Raw genomic sequence first — 20,164 nt, 5'->3', positions numbered from 1 at the left:
GTCAGGGAAAGAGGTTTCAAAGATTGACATGTTGGCAATTCAGTGGGTGGTGCTGCTACAGCAAAGACTGGAGAAAGAGGGATTTCTCATTTAAAGGAGGGGCATTCTCACAAAGGGGGAAAGGAGTGCTCACCTATTGTCCTTGCTTTATCTAATTTCACCGTTAATGACAGCTCTATGTGTTAATGGTATTTGTATTCATTTACACAGAGAGACAGATTGGGGTCAAGGAACTTCCCAGGAACCCACAACTAGTAAATGACAGACCAAGGCATATTCCTGGGGCTTCCCTGGTGGCTCAGAGGTTAAAGCGTCTGCCTGCAATGTGGGGGACCCAGGTTCGATCCCTGGGTCGGGAAGATCCCCTGGAGAAGGAAATGGTACCCCACTCCAGTATTCTTGCCTGGAGAATCCCATGGACAGACAAGCCTGGTGGGCTACAGTCCATGGGGTCGCAAAGAGTCGGACACGACTGAGCGACTTCACAGAACAGAAAAGAACAGGAGGCATATTCCAGAGCATAAACTGCTCCTCTCACCGCTCCCAATATTTCAAGAGGACCGAGAACTAATTTAGGCTTACAATGAAAGCTTGGCCACTATAGATCCATAAAGAGAAACTCATGGAAGAACTACAGACATTTAATAGCAATGAGAGTAAAAGAGGTTTAACACTGACTAATAATGGCGATAGTGGTAAAGAGCAAAAAGAGACGCGGGTTCAATCCCTGGCTGGAGAAAAATACCCTGGAAAGAAGATGGCAACCCATTTCAGTGCATTTGCCTAGGGAACCCATGATAAACTTGTCAGGTTAGAGACAGCTCACATGACACACAGACAAATATGACTGGAATGACTCAGCACACACAGAGCTATAAAAGAGAAACCCTCCAGCGCTGTGCAAAGGCCACTGGCAATAAGGTCAGTCAGTTCAGTCACTCAGTAGTGTCTGACTCTTTTCGACCCCATGAACCACAGCATGCCAGGCCTCCCTGTCCATCACCAACTCCCGGAGTTCACTCAGACTCACGTCCATAGAGTCAGTGATGCCATCCAGCCATCTCATCCTCTGTTGTCCCTTTCTCCTCCTGCCCCCAATCCCTCCCAGCATCAGTCTTTTCCAATGAGTCAACTCTTCGCATGAGGTGGCCAAAGTACTGTGTTTCAGCTTTAGCATCATTCCTTCCAGAGAAATCCCAGGGCTGATCTCCTTTAGAATGGACTGGTTGGATCTCCTTGCAGTCCAAGGGGCTCTCAAGAGTCTTCTCCAACACCACACTTCAAAAGCATCAATTCTTCGGCGCTCAGCCTTCTTCACAGTCCAACTTTCACATCCATACATGACCACTGGGAAAACCATAGCCTTGACTAGATGGACCTTTGCTGGCAAAGTAATGTCTCTGCTTTTGAATATGCTATCTAGGTTGGTCATAACTTTCCTTCCAAGGAGTAAGTGTCAGTCAGCATCCGCAGTGATTTTGGAGCCCCAAAAAATAAAGTCTGACACTGTTTCCCCATCTATTTCCCATGAAGTGATGGGACCAGATGCCATGATCTTCGTTTTCTGAATGTTGAGCTTGAAGCCAACTTTTTCACTCTCCTCTTTCTTCAAGAGGCATCTGCATATCTGAGGTTATTGACATATCTCCCGGCAATCTTGATTCCAGCTTGTGCTTCTTCCAGCCCAGCGTTTCTCATGATGTACTCCACATATAAGTTAAATAATCAAGGTGACAATATACAGCCTTGACGTACTCCTTTTCCTATCTGGAACCAGTCCGTTGTTCTAACAGTCAGTCCAGTTCTAACCGTTGCTTCCTGACCTGAATATAGATTTCTCAAAAGGCATGTCATTTGGTCAGGTATTCACATCTGTTTCCTTTACAGCTTTCAGGGGTGGGGCCCGCATTAGTCAATCTATGCAGCAAATGCCTTCTGGGCTTATAAAGACTTGGGTTGTGACTGGCTGTCACTCTGCATTATGTAAATTAAGCCTGATGAGGTACACGTTTTTAAAACATAGCTAAAACACAGGTGAGTTAAAGAAGAAACATAAAATGATTCCTTTTCTTAGGGAAAGATCAATTGTAAGTGAAACCACTCAGACGGTGTCCTCTCCCTCTTACTCTCCCAAAGGAAGAGAAGAACGATCATCAATGGCCAGTGGCAGCTGCAGAAGCAACACCAAGGACCAGCTTCACGCTCAGGAGAGGACACTGTATCTCCTCCTCATGGTTTCGGGTGCTCTACACATTCAGAGAAACTTCTCTAGTAACAAACTATAGAAATGATCCCTGAAAGTATAGTCTTAACCTCCAGCCCCCGGCCACAGCTGGGTCTGTGCTAGCTGTGAACTTTTCACTGAGGGCAACACAGTTTCCCCACCACTTGGCCATTTTTTCTTCTACTGGGAAAAAAACAGAAAGAGCTCTTGCAATACAGCTTTCAAATGCTGTCACTTATCAACTCATTTGAGCATTTTCACTGAAAATATAATTTAACAGTTTTTAAAAATCAAACTTAATTTACATAATACAGAGTGACAGCCAATCACAACAATGCCAGGAGGCATTTGCTACACAGATGGACTAAAGCAGCCCCGCCCCTGAAAGCTGTACAGGAAAGGGCGGGTGTCTGCCTTTGCTCCTGAGAACCTAGCTGATTCCACTGATTACTCAGTCTTAGCAGCTGCATTCAAGGCTCTCGAAGAAGTCAGAGTTTCAAACTCTGTTAAGAGGTTACCATGACTAAAGCAGAGATGGGGGCTGGGTGGGTGAGAATCAGAGCTGGAAAACAGAACCTTTGGGGTTTTTGCCACAGGACTGCACTACCAGTTCACACTTCATCAGTTTTTAAAACGAAGCTGGTTGTTGCGCTGACATCCTTCTTCCCTTCGCAAATAATGAGTGCTAACTATGAAACTGTTGTTATAGTTCAGTCGTTAAGTCATATCTGACACTTTGCAACCCCGAGTGCTGCACTGCAGCACCTCGGGCTTCCCTGTCTTCACTTTTTCTCTGAGTTTGCTCAAACTCTTGTCCATTGAGTCGGTGATGCCATCCAACCATCTCATCCTCCGTCACCCCCTTCTCCTCCTGCCTTCAATCTTTCCCAGCATCAGGGTCTTTCCGATGAGTTGGCTCTTCGCATCAGGTGGCCAAAGTATTCAAGCTTCAGCTTCAGCATCAGTCCTTCCAATGAATATTCAGGGATGATTTCCTTTAGGATTGACTGGTTTGGTCTCTTTGCAGTTTAAAGGACTCTCAAGAGTCTTCCCCAGCATCCCAATTAGAAAGAGTGAAACTATAAAACTGCTACCTAGTATTTGCACCAGCTTGCCAGCCACCAGTCATCATTTTAAGTGATTATACAAATATCATCCCATTTTTACAGACAGGGGGACTGAGGCACAGAAAGACTAAGGAACCTGTTGAGGTCTGTTAATAGCAGAGCTGGTAGGTTTCACCCAGCTGTGTTTTCTATGTGCTAAAGATTACTCTAGGTACTGGGCAAACAGAGGTCCCTACTCTCACAAAAAGCTTACACTCTGGTAGGGGAGGGAGATGACAACAATTACCTGAGAGGATGAGATGATGAGGCATGCAGAGGATAAGAGTTCAAACAGAGAGGGATTTGACGGCCACTTCAGATTTGGGTGCTCAGGGAAGGCGTCCTTTTGGAGGTTGCATTTAAGTGGAGAAAACAATGAATACAATGACCCAAAGAAAGGAACAAGGTTGTGTGTTACAGCAACTGGAAGACAGCTAGAGAACACAGGGTAGGAGGAAGAGGGGAGGGCAGGCAGGCCAATGTCTGAGGATTTTCTAGGTAAGGCCAAGGCCTGGGGAGTCTGCTTCTTCAGGGTCTGCTGTGGGAGTTCTAACTCCTTTGCCATTCATTTGCTGAAGGTCAGAAATTTCTCCTAAACCTGCTCCAACTGAACTCTGTCATCACTGCCCACCCCATTGCTCTACCTAATTCAGTTCCTCCTCCATTTCCCCCATTAACACAAGGAATTATTATCCACACATTTGATCAAGTCAGAAGACCTGACAGTTATCCTTGACAGCTCCCCTCACTCATGTCTTCAGTGATCCCAATGAAATGAAATTTATGGTTTATATTTCAAAGCAGAACATGAAAAAATTAAGCCTAAAATTCTGTGTGTTTGCTTGGGCTTCCTCCATCAAATGCAATGTGCATCATTACACATTAATCAGAGTCCCTCAAAAATGGGAGTGCTGGTCAACCATATTTTTTTTTTCTTTCTTTTGACATTAGCAATGGGATTTCTTAAAAGAATTTCATTCTTTCTCACCTTTGTAGGAGGGCATGGTGACTTGCTGCTTACTTTGTACAAGTTCACTGGGACTACCTGGTTCCTTGGTGAACTTTATATAAAATACCAGTATGTCATTTTGATGTACAATTCTTTGGAAAATGTATATGACTGTCTTCGACTTCTAACAGCTTTCTGAGAGTCTGCTTCTCAGGTTAATCCTCAGATTAGCTCAAATAAAACTCCCATTTTTCCCCCTTCTTCTTGTTAGTTGAATTTTGTCAACAAATCAATCCCAATTCCTGTCAACTTTACCACTTATGTATCTCACAGATCTCCTCTTTCTCTATCATCACTTCACCTTCTCCCAAGCAGATGAATGCAGCAGGTGCCTAACTGGCCTTCACACTTGCCACCTCATTGCTGTTGTTTAGGCACTAAGTCATGTTTTACTCTTTGTGACTCCATAAACTGTAGCCCGCCAGGTTCCTCTGTGCAAACTCACCCCTCCCGAAAAGTATAACTGCCACAGAGCTTTTAGAGTGACCTTAAAACACACAGCAGATGCGGTCACTCTCCTTCAATAGCTGCCCTTAGCTTTCTGTCCACCATGGTTCGACCAAATTCTGCCTTCTTTCACTCCTCCTCTGGACTAAAGTCTTATAAATCCTAAGCCTACACATATTCTATTTCCTTAGCTTAGACTGAGATACAGAGAAAGAAATCACTATAGAGGACAGGAAGTGATGTCTGCCTACATGTTTCAGAAGAGTGACTTGACTGACAGGAGAGTACAGGAAGCAAAGTAACTTTGTTTTAATACCCTTGAAAGTGAAAGTGAAAGTCAGTCAATCCTGTCTGACTCTTTGAGACCCCATGGATTATACAGTTCAAAACACTAGAGTGGGTAGTGCGGGGAGCCGGTGAGGCATTCTGCTCATGACAAAGGTCATGAGGAAGGAGGCTCAGCATACGCAAAGGCGGGATCGAGCCTCAGGAGTCCCCCCGGATATTCTCGAGCATTTTCCCCCCAAAAACCAGAGTCTGCCTACTTTATTGCTTTGTGCTCTCACCTCTGACTTTACTGGGGGCTGTCCCCTACCACCATCTCGCTCTCTCTCTGTCAAAGAGTTAACTTACAGCTCCAATTAATAAAGTTCCTGGGCAATTAGGAGTGTTTAAATCCAAACCCCTCAGATGGCTCTCTAACTCGCCTGACAAGTTTACCCGGCCTCCTGCAGCTATGCATACGATTGTTTACAGTCTCCTAGCCTCCAGAGGCACGGGAAGCTTAAGATATTCAAATAGCTTAGAGCCTCTCAGAGAGTTAAAAACTGTCAGAATAAACTAGTAAAGGATTTCATTGATGAGTCAATGCTTGTTGCCAAGTTTTCACATCCCCTGAATTGTATCCTTGAATGTGTATTAATTAATAGTTGGTATATAGTAAAAAATAAGTAGTGGCCTTGGTGTTAGTAACTTTAGACCCTTAAGGTAATAAATTCTTTCCTTTGTTGTAAACCCATTACACATCCGCCCTATAGGAATGCAATTTTATCTTTGGAAGATGGTGCCAAACCTTAAAATAATTACTCTTAGAGAAAATAAGTCTTTGTTGATAAGTCCTTGTCAAGAGTCATAAAATGTTAGTAGGCCTTCTGGCTAGAAGATGATATAAATCACCTAAACCATTTGTATACGATAAATTTGCAGGAAAGAAACCTTGGTTTTTGATAAGAATCAAAGACTGCTGACTTTGCATCCCCTATTATCCTCTATGTGTAACTTAGGGTATAAAAGCCCCTGTTAAAAATAAAGCTATGGGCCTTGTTCACCAGCGCTTGGTCTCCCCATGTCATTCTTCCCTTTAACTTCCAGCTGAGTCTCCATCTGGAGCGCGGAACCCACCACGCTTACTCATTATGCCTGAGCTTCTAAGACCCACTCGAGAAGGTGTCTAGGGTGAGGCACCTTCCGCTATTCGAGAGGGCGCCTGCGGCCTACATAAGTGGTGCAAACTTCTTGTCTTGAAGTTTTATTGGTCTCCCGCGTAAACCAAGCTACTCAGCTTCTTTTCTCCACTGAATTTTCCTACTGAGCTATCCTCATTCTATTGTTCTCTATATCTCTAATTAGCATATAAATAGTCGCCTAGGCCGTCTCTCCTTTGAATACCCTGGATCAGCTGGGGCTGGTCCCCAGCAGGGTAGCCTATCCCTTCTCCAGCAGATCTTCCCAACCCAGGAATCAGGAATCGAACTGATATCTCCTGCATTGCAGGCGGATTCTTTACCAACTGAGCTGTGAGGGAAGCCCTTAATACCCTTGGGCCACCCCTAATGTGTGAAGGAGCTCATGACCTGTAAATCCAATCAGAAAACAAAAACTTAAAATTGCATCAGAGAAACTCCCCCCTCGTTTCATTGGAAAAATCACAGATAGTGTTCCCCGCCTCTTACTCCTCCAGGGGAAAAGAACAGTCATCAAAGGCAAAAGGCAGTTACAAATGCAACATCAAGAGCTGACTTCACATTCTGGAAGAAAACCTGCCTCCTTGTGGCCTTTGAGGACTCCACACAGAAACTTTCCAGTAACAATCTAGAGAAATCTCTTAAAACATACAGTTGCTTTAACCCCAGAACCTCTGCTGGGGTCATGGCAGTCAGTTCAGTTGCTCAGTCGCGTCTGGCTGTTTGCGACCCCAGGCACTGCAGCACGTGAGGCCTCCCTGTCCATCAACAACTCCCGGAGTTTACTCAAACTCACATCCATCGAGTAGGTGATGCCATCCAACCATCTCATTTTCTGTCATCCCCTTCTACTCCTGCCTTCAATCTTTTCCAGCATCAGGGTCTTTTCCAATGAGTCAGTTCTCAGCAAGTGGCCAGAGTACTGGAATTTCAGTTTGAGCATCAGCATCAGTCCTGCTAATGAATAATCAGGACTTATTTCCTTTAGGGATCACAGCAGCCACACACTTTGTATAGATAGTGACATTTCTCATATAAAGGCAGATTCTTTTGGGGGGGGGGGGGGAGTGCACACGGTGTGGCTTTCCCTCATGCCTCAGACAATTAAAAAAACAAAACAAAACCTGCAACGTGGGAGATGTGGGCTCAATCCTTGGCTTGGAAAGATCCCCTAGAAAAGAGCACGGCTACCTACTCTGGTACTCTTGCCTGGAGAATCCCTATGGATAGAGAAGACTAGCACACTACATACAGCCCATGAGATCACAAAGAATTGGACGAGACTAAAAATCTATGGTTTTTCCAGTAGTCATGTGTGGATGTGATTTGAACTATAAAGAAAGCTAAGCACCGAAAAATTGAGGCTTTTGAACTGTTGTTGGAGGAGACTGTTCAGAGTCCCTTGGACTGCAAGGAGATCCAAACAATCCTTCCTAAACAAAATCAATCCTGAATATTCCCTGTAAGGACTGATGCTGAAACTGAAATTCCAGTAGCTTGGTCAGCCGATATAAAGAACTGACTCTTGGAAAACCACTCTAACGCTGAGAAAGCTTCCTCAAACCAAAATTAAAGCCTAAACCTCAACGGTATACTCCAGTCCAGTCATGTACGACTCTGCGACTCCTTAAACCACAGCATGCCATACCTCCTTGTTCATCCTCAACTCCTAAAACCCAGCAAATTTCAGCGACATAGAAAACTCAAACTCAATTCGCCATGTAGCTAAAAAACTAATACCACAGAAATCTTACTTTTCAGAACATCATAATAGGAACGAAACCACTCAGACGGCGTTTTCTCCTTCTAACTCTCCCAGACGGGAGAGAAGAACGATCATCAACGGCCGATGGCAGCTGCATCAAGCAGCACCAAACGCCAACTTCACGCTCAGGAGAAAACGCTGCGTCTCTTCCTCGTGGTTTCGGGTACTCTACACGATCAGAGAAACTTCTCTAGTAACGAACTATAGAAATGATCCCTGAAAGTATAGTCTTAACTTCTACCGGCCAGCCGCTGCTGGGTCTGCGGGAGCCGCTCACTTTCTACTGACGGCCACACTTGTGTCGCTCCCCTCGCCGCCTCACAAACATTTTCCATATTACATCCTGAAACTTGGTAAAACGGCAAACTTCAAAATACCATATTCGCTCGGAAATAGCCCAGAAACACTTCAAAGCCGCAGTACGCCTCATTAGCATACGGCTTCCTGGCACCCAATCGCAGGCGGCCGCTTCCGACTCCTACTCCAGCCTGCCGTCGCCCCAGCCACCGCATCCCGAGCTCCGCACCCAGGCAGGGTCGCCGCGCCCCTCTGCAGGCCGAGCGCACGCTTCCTGCCACCGGTCCGCGTGGACGGCCTCTGCCTGCTGAAGTCCGCCTGCTTGGAGAGGCCAGGTTTCTTTTGTCTTGAAAGAGAGGTGGGGGCGAGGAGGGAGGAGAAAACACAGAGAACTAGTCTAATCCTGCATAGTAACAAAGGCACCCACGGTGGTTTATGAACGTCTTCTCCACGAATAAGGCATTTTAACCCATGGTCTCACTTCCTGCTCTAAAGGGAAAGGGTGTGGTTATGTCCCCATTCTCACACAGCTGGCTGGAGCACCTGTCACAAAGCTCCTCAAGGGAACCACAGGTGCTACTAGGTACCTGTGGCACTTGATCAAGCCCGGTTCTTTCTGGAAAACCACGGTGTCTGCATCAGGCGGCCTGAGCTCCAGTCAAGTTCATTTCTCTAAGAAAGCATTACATACACCATCTCAAACTTTGGTCGTGAATGACTGATCTTCCTGGCTTCCACATCTCACAGGAAGCCAAACCATTTACTTGTGGCAAGAGTTAGTCCCAGCTTCTCCTCAAAGAACACACCTTACCTACGATGCTGTGTAACTGTCACTTAACTTCCTGTTGTAAAGACGTTTCTGCCCCAGGTCTTCCAGCATGCCAGAAAGCACAGTGCTCTGTGAACATGCAGTCCGTGGTTTTCTGAATCAACCACATTTTTTCATGTTACTGTGATGCATTTCATCTCATCCTACCACCTCTAGTTGAGCAGTTCCTTAAGTCTTAAAGAATTTTAAGGTCCCTTCCAGTCACTTTCACACAAGAACCCCTTGTCTCTGGTCTCAGCCCTTCCGTATACATTCTCTGCTCCTCTAACCTTTCTGTGGACTTCTCTCCATGCATGCCAATCTTGGCCTCCTATGAGCAGATTCTCAGTTCTTCTCATCTCTCCTGGATGCCTCCCTTCAGCTTCCCAGCTAACAGTGACCACACTGTGCTTTGTGTACATAGCTCTCTGAGTTATAAATGCATTTTTTCCCCTACTCAACTGTGAGGTCTTTAAAAGCAGGAAGCAGGTCATATTGCTCTCTGCATCTCCAGCCAGTTGCCAGCCACTGTAGCTGCCCAGCAAATGCATACTACTGAATGAATGATGAATCAATGAATGTATCATTCTTTCCCTCAACCTGGTTACTGATATAATTATTTCCAACCACCTCCCCTCCCTTTTTCTCTACTCTTGCTCCAATAAGGGCAACCTGTCTATAAGAGAGTGAGGTTCCTACCAGCAGGGTTCTTGGCCATCTTCTCTAGATCATCCTTGGTTTCAGCATGGATTTGCAGACAGGTCTATTCTGGGCTGCGGGCTCATATACTCCGCCTTCCATTTGACACGCCACTTGCCTAAATCTCAGGTGTCTAACTCAGGTGGCCCAGACTGACTTCCAATAGCTTTTTTCCCAAACCTACTTCTCTTTCAGGCCGTGATACCACATTCAACCCAGTTGCTCAAACCAAAAACAAGTCATCCTACTCTTTTCTTTTTTTAATCTTATTTATTCATTTATGTATTTATTGTTTACTTTTGGCTGTGCTGGGTCTTCTGTGCTGCACAGGCTTTCTTCTAGTTGTGGCAAATAGGAGCTACTCTTTGTTGCGGTGTGCAGGCTTCTCACTGCAGTGGCTTCTCTGGTTGTGGAGCACAGGCTCTAGGGCACATAGGCTTAGTAACTGTGGCTCCTGGGCTCCAGAGCACAGGCTCAACAGCTGCGGTGCGCAGTCTTAGTTGCTCTGCAGCACGTGGAATCTTCCCAGATCAAGGACTGAACCTGGGTCTCCTGCACTGGCAGGAGGATTCTTTACCACTGAGTCACTAGGGAAGCCACATCCTACTCTTTTTTTCCTCCGCTTAAATATGTCATTGCCTTCTGTAGCCAGAGCAATCGTTTACAAAACTAGAAATCTACTCTCAGGTACTTGGCACAAGAGCTCCTAAAATCCTTGGAATGTCCTTAGTATTAGGAATGACAAGTGTCTTTGGTATGCTGCTGAAATGACTCTTGGCTGAGGGGTTCTGAGACAGCTTCAGTATGGGGCTGGTCACAAGAAAGACCACGATTTTCAGCTCTGCCACAGCCCTCCACTTCAAATCTTGTCCCGCCTCCAGCAGGAGAGAGGGGCTGGAGACTGAGATCAGTCACCAGTGGTTGAATCAATCATGCCTGAATAATGCAATCTTCATAAAACCCTAACTGATTATATTTGGAGAACTTCCAGGTTGGTAAACAGATTGAAGTGCTGGAATTGTGCTTTCACCTACACCTCTGACTTTACGGGGGGCTGTCCCCCACTACCTCTCTGAAAAAAGAGTTAGCTTACAGCTCCAGTTAATAATTCCTGGGTGTGACAGTGTTTCAACCTACAAACTCCTTTGGAAATCCTCTAGCCTGCCTGAATAGGTTTTTCTGGCCACATGTGATTGCTCAGAGCCTCCCAACTGTGAGAGGCAGGAGATGTTCTAAACTGTCTAAACACAGATTCTTTTGAGTAGTTAAAAGATTGATTAGAAATTGTATTGGTGAAGGGATTTTCACTTGTTGGGCCAATGTTTGCTGCTGTGTTTCCATATCCCTTACCTGCTGTGTCCCTGGCAGTGTATTGATTAATATAATTGGTGTAAGTGGTAGCTTTAATGTTTGTAACCTGGGACCCTTGAGTTAATTCTTTTTCTTGTTATAGCCCACCACACCTTTGCTCTGTAGGAATGCAACTTTATCTAATGCTTTTGGAGGGTGGCTCCTGACCAATCACCTTTAGAGAAAAATAAGTTTTCTGAAGAAAGGGTCTTAAAATGTTAACAGGCCTCCGGGCCAGAAGATGATGCAAATCACCTAAGCTTTTGCATATGATAAGTTTGCAGGAAGAAAGCCTGGCTTGCTGCATGACTCTACCCCTTCCCCCATTATCCTCTATGCATAACTTAAGGTATAAAAACTACTTTGGAAAATAAAGTGCGGGCCTTGTTCACCGAAACTTGGTCTCACCATGTCGTTCTTTCTCTCACCTTCTGGATGAATTATTCAGCCTCTTTTCTCCACTGAATTTCCTCACTGAGCTATCCTTATTCCATTACTCTTTATATCCTTAATTAAAGTTTAATTAAGCAGTTGTTTCCTGATCCTCGCCGACGCCGTCCCCGCTTCGAATTCCCTGGATCCACCGGGGCTGGACCCCGGCAATAAGCCATATCAGTAATTACATTAAATGTTAATGGACTAAACACTCCAATTAAAAGGCAGAGAGTATCAGAATGCACTTTAAAATACAAGTGTCAACTCAATGCACTCTACAGAAGACATATTTTAACTCTATAGTGATAGTGATAGTGAAGTTGCTCAGTCATATCCAACTCTTTGCAACCCCATGGACTGTAGACTGCCAGGCTCCTCTGACCATAGGATTTTCCAGGCAAGGATACTGGAGTGGGTTGCCATTTCCTTCTCCAGGGGGGGTCTTCCCGACCCAGGGATCGAATCCAGGTCTCCCACATTGCAGGCAGTCTCTTTACCATCTGAGCCACCAGGGAAGACTTTTAACTCTATAAAGATATTTTATAAGGAGCTTAAAGTGGCTGTATTAATAGCAGAAAAATTAGACTTCAAGGTAAGAAATATTACCAGAGATAAATAAGGAGAGACATCTCATAATGCTAATAGGGTCAATTCACCAGGAAGATGTAACAATCCTAAATACAGATGCACCTATTACCAAAATCCTTCCAACAGCCCATGAAGCCTCCTCGAGCTGCAGCTTACCTTGACAACTTCACCCCGTGCCACTCTCCTGCCACTTTGCCTTCTTCTCTAGCTCAAATCATCCACACACTTTGCCATCCTCTGAGCTCTGCATCACTTTAATCTTCCCTTGCTTCCAACTTTTACCTTTTACTTCTCTCACTTCAACTTTCCTTCTTTAGGGTCTAAGCCTAAATATCACTTTCTCTAAGAATTTTCCTTTGACTACCTCCCAGACAGGAGGCTGAAATATACTTGTGTGCTTCCTTCACACCCTGCCCGTCTCAGGACTTCAATTACTATCTCATGTCTCTGTCTCCTGTTGGATTATATTCATGGAAGCCAGGACTGTACATTTTTTCTTGGCTGCTCTAATCCCAAGGCTCAATTACTATACATATAATTAAAAACATGAGGAATGAGGGACTTCCTTGGTGGTGAGTGGTTGAGACTCTGTCTTCCGATGCAGGGGGTGTGGGTTTGAACCCTGGTCGGGGAGCTACGATCCCATATACCTTCCTTGTGGGCAAAAAAACCCCCCACAAGACAGAAGCAATATATAACAAATTCTAGAAAGATTTTTAAAGTGGTCCACACACAAAAAAATTCTTAAAAAAAATGAGTAAGGTCTGGGCTGAGGTTCTAGAACTCATCCATTGGGTTTTAGAACTCATAATCTGTAGTATCTGGTCTACTGAGTGGGACGAACTAAGTAGGATACAATCAGGAAAGTTTTTCTCCTTCTGCTGCCCTCCAGGACACTGTCAGTTCTCGCTTCCCCTCTCCTGAGAGGCACCCCAGGCAGATACCACACTCTTTTATCCCTTTGAGGCACTCAAAGCACAGATTCATTTCAGGCAATAAGTTGTTCTGTCATGTGAAATCAAAACTTCTTCCTTGCTCTTCCATCCTTCTACTCTCAAGCGGTTTCTGACAAGTCCAGAGCTGAAGTAGGGAGAGGACCAATGAGATGACAAGGGGCGAAGGCCTGTGTGCTTAGCTGATGCTCTTTATAGCCTTTGGCTTTGTCCTAATGCCGGCTCTTTTGTGGGAGGGGTTAGTGGGTCCTTCAGGTATCTCCACCTGACTACATACCACCCTAATGCAGGCCACTTCGCTCTTCTCCTGACTTTTTGTTTTTAATTTTTATTGGACTTTAGTTGATTTACAATGTTGTGTTAGTTTCTGCTGTGCAGAAAAGTGAATCAGTTATCCACATACATGTTGTTGTTGTTCAGTCACTAAGTCCATGTGACCTCATGGATCAAAGCATAATGGGCTTCCCTGTCCTTCACTATCTCCTGGAGTTTGTTGAAACTCATGTCCATTGAGTCGGTGATGCCATCCAATCATCTCATTCTCCATCACCCCCTTCTCCTCCTGCCCTCAATCTTTTCCAGCATCAGGGTCTTTCCAATGAGTCGGCTCTTTGCATCAGGTGGCCAAGGTATTGCAGCTTCAGCATCAGTCCTTCCACTGAATATTGAAGACTGATTTCCTTTAGGATTGACTGGTTTGGTTTCTTTGCAGTTGAAGGGACTCTCAAGAGTCTTCTCCGGCACCACAATTCAGAAGTATCAATTCTTCAGCAATCAGCCTTCTATATGGTCCAAATCTCACATCTATATATGACTACTGGAAAAACCATAGCTTTGACTATACAGACTTTTGTTGGCAAAGTGAGGTCTCTGCTTTTTATATTCTGTCTAGGTTTGTCATAGCTTGCCTTCCAAGGAGCAAGCGTCTTTTTAATTTCACATATATCACCCTTTTTTTTTAAGATTATTTTCCCATAAAGGACATTATAGGTATTGAGTAGAGTTCCCTGTTCTTATTATTTATTATATATATATATGTAGTAGTGTGCATACGTCAATCCCAATCTCCCAATTTATCCCTCCAATCCCTTTTCCCACTGGTAACCATAAGCTCTGTATCAGTGACTCTGTTTTGTAAGTAAGTTCATTTGTATCATTTTTTTTTTTTAGATTCTACATATAAGCAATATCATATGGTATTTGTCTTTCTCTGTCTGACTTACTTCATTTAGTATGATAATCTCTAGGTCCATCCATGCTGCTGCAAATCACATTATTTCATTCTTTTTATGGCTGAATAATATGCTGGGAGGGATTGGGGGCAGGAGGAGAAGGGGACGACAGAGGATGAGATGGCTGGATGGCATCACCAACTCTATGGACGTGAGTTTGAGTGAACTCCGGGAGTTGGTGATGGACAGGGAGGCCTGGTGTGCTGCTATTCATGGGGTCGCAGGGAGTCGGACACAACTGAGTGACTGAACTGAACTGAATATTCCATTATATGTAAGTACTATATCTTCTTTATCCATTCACCTCTCAATGGACGTTTAGGTTGTTTCCATGTCTTGGCTATTGTAAATAGTGCTGTTATGATCACCAGGGTGCATGCGTCTTTTTGAATTAGAGTTTTCTCTGGATATATACCCAGGACTGGGATTGGTGGATCATATGGTAGTTCTTCCCAGGTAGCTCAGTGGTAAAGAATCTGCCTGCCAAGTGGGAGATGCAGGTTCAATCCCTGGGTCAGAAAGATCCCCTGGAGAAGGAAATGGCAACCCACTCCAGTATTCTTGCCTGGGAAATCCCAACAGAGAAGCCTGGCAGGCTACAGCCTATGGGGTCACAAAAGAGTTGAATATGACTTAGTGACTAAACAACAACAATGGTAGTTGTATTTTTAGTTTTCTCAGTTCAGTTCAGTCGCTCAGTTATGTCCGACTCTTTGCGACCCCATGAATCGCAGCACCCCAGGCCTCCTTGTCCATCACCAACTCCCGGAGTTCACTCAGACTCATGTCCATCGAGTCAGTGATGCCATCCAGCCATCTCATCCTCTGTCGTCCCCTTCTCCTTCTGCCCCCAATCCTTCCCAGCCTCAGAGTTTTTTCCAATGAGTCAACTCTTCGCATGAGGCAGCCAAAGTACTGGAGTTTCAGCTTCAGCATCATTCTTTCCAAAGAAATCCTAGGGCTGATCTCCTTCAGAATGGACTGGTTAGATCTCCTTGCAGTCCAAGGGAGTCTCAAGAGTCTTCTCCAACACCACAGTTCAAAGGCATCAATTTTTTGGCGCTCAGCTTTCTTCACAGTCCAACTCTCACATCCATATATGACCACTGGAAAAACCATAGCCTTGACTAGACGGACCTTTGTTGGCAAAGTAATGTCTCTGCTTTTCAATATGCTATCTAGGTTGGTCATAACTTTCCTTCCAAAACCACCCTAATTATTCTCCATATGGTTGTACTAATTTACATTCCCACCAACAATATAGGAGGGTTCCCTTTTCTGCATACCCTCTTCAGCATTTATTGTTTGTAGACTTTTTGATGATGGCCATTCTGACCAGTGCGAAGTCATACCTCATTGTAGTTTTGATTTACATTTCTGCTGATTTCTTGCTATAGCTCCAGCCTCTCCATTGGAATTCTTCCTTCCTTCATAGCTGAGGTCCCTTCAAATGCTCAGCTACCCTCCAGAGTCTAACTACCCCACAGCTGATGAAAGTACGGCTACTCCAACTGCTGGTCTCTCGTGCTCATTCGGCCATCAAGGACTGCTCCAGGTAGGAGGCAGATGGCAGTCCTCTTGATCTCTAAATTCCAGGTAACATGTCAGACTCAATTAATGCCACCTTGGTGGCAGCTGGGGTTGGCTGGCATGTTTCTACTGTTCACCAGGCTGAGACATTGGCTCCCAACTCCCGGCACCAGAATTCTCTCCAGGAGGTTCACCTGTACTTGGTTTCCTGTGAATGCCTTTGGAACAGCCTTTTCCTCTGACACTCACACCACTGCCCCATCACCTTCTCTTAGACAGCCTGAGGTGGGTAATGGAGTTGAAGGTCCAAGATCATTTTGGCCATCTCCTAAGAAGTGTTGCTTTAGATCGTGGGGATATGTATCACTCCCTGTTTTTCACTCTGAGGCTTTAGACAAAATTGCCAAGCACAGATGAGGTCCTGCTTCATATCCAGTTATACCTGTCAACCTCACCGCCTGTTCTAGTTTAATATCAAGAATTTGAAGATGCATTAAGAAGTCAGACAGAGAAAGACAAGTATGATATCACTTATATGTGGAAGCTAAAAAACAAACAAGTGAATCTGACAGAGACTCACAGACATAGAGAACAAACTAGTGGTTACTGGTGAGGAGAGGGAAGAGGGAGGGAAAGAATGGGGGAGGAAATTAAGAGGTACAAACTACATGGATAAAATTAATAAGCTACAAGGATATGTTACACAACACAGGGAATATACCCAATAGCTTATGATAACTATAACTGGAGTAGAGTACAACATTTACAAATTGTAAATCACTATGTGGTACACTTGAAACTTACACACTGTACATTAACTATGTGTGCTAAGTCACTTCGATTGTGTCCAACTCTGTGACTCTATGGACTGTAGCCCACCAGGTTCCTCTGTCCATGGGGTTTCTCCAGGCAAGAATACTGGAGTGGGTTGCCATGCCCTCCTTCAGGGGATCTTCCCAACCCAGGGACCAAACCCACATCTCTTAAGTCTCCTGCATTGATAGGCAGGTTCTTTACCATTAGTGCTACCTGGGAAGCCCACATTAACTATACCTCCAAAAAAAAAAAAAAAAGAGTTAAAAAAAAAAAAGAATATGAAGATACAGAACATTCAGGAGATGTCTAGGAGACAGATAAAAAATGTCACAGAACTCTGCTTCTCATATTGGAGGATATGGATAGACAGACACTAGAAGTCATAGCATACCCATCTTGAACATCAATTTTCATATTAAAACACACACAGATCCGTCATGAGTAAAATGAAAAATTTTGGAGGCGGTAAAAAACAGAACCTTTTAAATAAATTTAGTTTACCATCAGCCACTTTATCTACAGATTCTAGGGATGGTAGAGAACTTTTTGAGAGAAGTATTTTGGAGAAAGTTGAATCCTTAAAAAATGGGTGCTACCCTTCTGGAAGTTGTCAGGAATCCTGTTGAGGCAAATGGAGAAACACTGTAGAGAAATTAGGTCACCTTGACTGCTCCATAAACCAGCTGAGAGAAACTTTCTAAGCCTTCTTTTTAATACTAAGATTGAAGAGAGAAGAGGGGGAATCTAACAGGACTTCTGGTTACTCTTGAAAAAGCAGGTCTGGATCTCTAGATCAGGAGCAAATACCAACAGAGTTTCCGTTTGAGTATGATTTTCTGTGTGTGTGTTCTTTTGAAGATTGCCTGAGCTATGTTTGTTGTTTCTGTCTGCCCAACAGCAAAACAAAAACAAAACACCTTGAAAATAATTGGGTCATTTGTAGTCACATGGATGGACCTAGAGTCTGTCATACAGAGTGATGGAAATCAGAAAGAAAAAATCAAACGCATATATATTATCTGTATGGAATCTAGAAAAATGGTACAGATGAACCTATTTGCTAGCAGGAATGCAGATGAAGAAGTAGAGAACAAACTTTTGGACGAACCAGGGGAAAGAGAGGGTGGAATGAATTGAGCAGCATGGACACATATATACACTGCTGCTGCTGCTGCTGCTGCTAAGTCTCTTCAGTCGTGTCCGACTCTGTGCGACCCCATAGACAGCAGCCCACCAGGCTCCGCTGTCCCTGGAATTCTCCAGGCAAGAATGCTGGAGTGGGTTGCCATTTCCTTCTCCAATGCAGGAAAGTGAAAAGTGAAAGTGAAGTCGCTCAGTCGTGTCCGACTCTTAGCGACCCCATGGGCTGCAGCCTACCAGGCTCCTCCGTCCATGGGATTTTCCAGGTGAGAGTACTGGAGTGGGGTGCCATCGCCTTCTCTGCATATATACACTACCATGCATAAAATACTAGTGGGAGGATAGCTCTGCAACACAGGGAGCTCAGCTCTGCGCACTGTGATGACCTGGAGCCGTAGGATGGGGTTGGGGGTGGGAAGGAGGCTCAAGAGGGAAGGAATATATGTTTACTCATAGCTGATTCACATTGTTCTACACAGCAGAAACTAACAACACTGTAAAGCCATTATACACCAATTATAAAACAAAACAAACAAAAACACCTTGAAAACAAAAGTATCAAGTGCCTCTAAGGAGCAAGGAAGAAGAGAGCCATGAAAACTGGCCTTCTCACTCCACCACAGCCCTCAGAAGACTTAGTAGATGGGGTAGATTCGACGGAGAAAAGAGAAACAGGCAGAATCTAAAGTGGGTGGCTGGGGCCTGAAGCGAAACCTTTAGGGGCTTAAAGAATGGAAGACTTCATGGTTCCTTAGCACAAAACAAAACCAACAGCCTCCAGCGATTTACGACCTCTGTTGAGCAATCCAACTGCACTGATAGAGAACAGCTCATTTCTAAATTTAACTTCCAATTCCCCCAAGAATTCATAGTCTTATGATATACCTGGTTTTCCTTCCAATGCTATTCAGTAATGTGAATCAAGTTGCATGCGCTATTTTAATATGATGCCTACCTTTCTTAAGAATCCTCTTCACTTTCACATAGTTCCCCTGTTTGACATACTCATGAAGCTGTGCTTCCAAGGAGTCATTTCTTAAGGAACCAAGCTGAACAGGACAGGGGACTGGAAGGTGAACAGCCCGAGACATCCTGTTTCAAAAGAAAGCAACATACTTATTTCTAACTGAACCAGAAATGCAAGGAAAAAGCCTCGATTCTTTCACATTTCTTTCACTTCTTGTCCATTTTCATTTATAATGAATAGGATTGAGGGACAATTATGGAAATTCTCCAAGATTAGGGATTTCTCTGACAGTCCGGCAGTTAAGACCCTGAGCTCCTGAAGCAGGGGATCTGAATTTGATCTCTGGTCAGGGAGCTAAAATCCTGCATACCTTGAGGCATGGCCAAAATTAAATAAATAAAAATAAATTCTAAAAGATTAAATTTTATTCTCAATGTTACTGTTGAAATTGAAGAACTCAATATTTTTGTCAATTCCTGGGAGTGAAAACGGAGAAGGTAATGGCAACCCACTCCAGTATTTCTGCCTTGAGAATCCCAGGGATGGGGGAGCCTGGTGGGCTGCAGTCTATGGGGTCACACAGACACAAGCGAAGCGACTTAGCAGCAGCAGTAGGGAGTGAAAAAGTGATGATACCAAGAAGTAGAATTAGAAATACACATTTATTGCATCATCAAGACCATTAGGAGAGTATTAACTTTTTGAGTGTGTGTTTTGTTTTGTTTTGGCCTTGAGGCTTATGGGATCCTATTTTCCGGACCACGGATTGAACTCGAACCCTTAAAAGTGGGAAGTCCTAACTGCTGGACTACCAGGGAATTCCCAGGAGGGCATTCACTTTGAAAAGTTAGGGGACTTCCTTGGGGGTCAAGCGGCTAAGACTTGGCACTCCCAATGCAGGGTGCCCAGGTTTAATCCCTGGTAGGAGAACTAGATCTCATGCCAAGACCAGAAGATCCAGCATGTTGCAACTAAGACCCGGTGCAGCCAAAATAAATACAAATAAATATTTAAAAAATTCTGCACCACAATAACTCTGGTCCAAAAAAGAACAAACAGTATACAAATGCAGTCATTTATGCAGAGGGTAGACAGTCTGTGGATTGGGTTCATAGTTCAGACTCTGAAGTTCTCAACCCGGCTGTGTCACTTCCCTGTGTGACCTTGAAGAAATTATTTAACCTTTCATGGGCCTCAATTGCCTCATCTATAAATGGGAGTACTCTGTAAAGTGCTTAGAACTCTGCCTGGAACCAAGGAACTCTCTATAGTTGTTAGCTGCTGTCATGCACACTAGAACCTATGCACACTAGAATGGTGACTGCACCATTTCAC

The 20,164-nt window shown here is 44.3% G+C and overlaps 1 protein-coding gene, 2 non-coding genes and 1 pseudogene across 27 annotated transcripts in view; all 4 read right to left on the bottom strand.

Moving 5' to 3' along the window:
- Positions 1 to 20,164, bottom strand: part of TEX14 (testis expressed 14, intercellular bridge forming factor) — a 150,175-nt gene that overhangs the window by 90,438 nt on the left and 39,573 nt on the right. For all 25 annotated transcript variants that reach the window (XR_015148326.1, XR_015148329.1, XR_015148328.1 and 22 more), the window contains exon 2: positions 18,818 to 18,954. Coding sequence is in view for 21 of the 25 variants with exons in the window: in XM_086360656.1 (XP_086216782.1) it covers positions 18,818 to 18,953 (136 nt within the window). In the remaining 4 variants the exon portion in view is untranslated. The remainder of the gene's footprint in view (positions 1 to 18,817; positions 18,955 to 20,164) is intronic.
- On the bottom strand, positions 2,097 to 2,310 carry LOC147352695 (small nucleolar RNA U3). Its single transcript, XR_015148455.1, has one exon. It is a non-coding gene; the product is annotated as a small nucleolar RNA U3 (small nucleolar RNA).
- On the bottom strand, positions 6,711 to 6,903 carry LOC147352694 (small nucleolar RNA U3; annotated as a pseudogene).
- LOC147352693 (small nucleolar RNA U3) lies at positions 8,031 to 8,246 on the bottom strand. Its single transcript, XR_015148459.1, has one exon. It is a non-coding gene; the product is annotated as a small nucleolar RNA U3 (small nucleolar RNA).

Source organism: Bos grunniens, chromosome 19 (assembly GCF_055505025.1).
Source record: "Bos grunniens cultivar Pamir isolate PY7600 chromosome 19, Bosgru_T2T1.0, whole genome shotgun sequence".
In the NCBI taxonomy this organism is placed as follows: domain Eukaryota; kingdom Metazoa; phylum Chordata; class Mammalia; order Artiodactyla; family Bovidae; genus Bos; species Bos grunniens.
The sequence above is the reverse complement of the archived record's forward strand: the minus strand, read 5'-3'. Positions and strand labels throughout refer to the sequence as shown.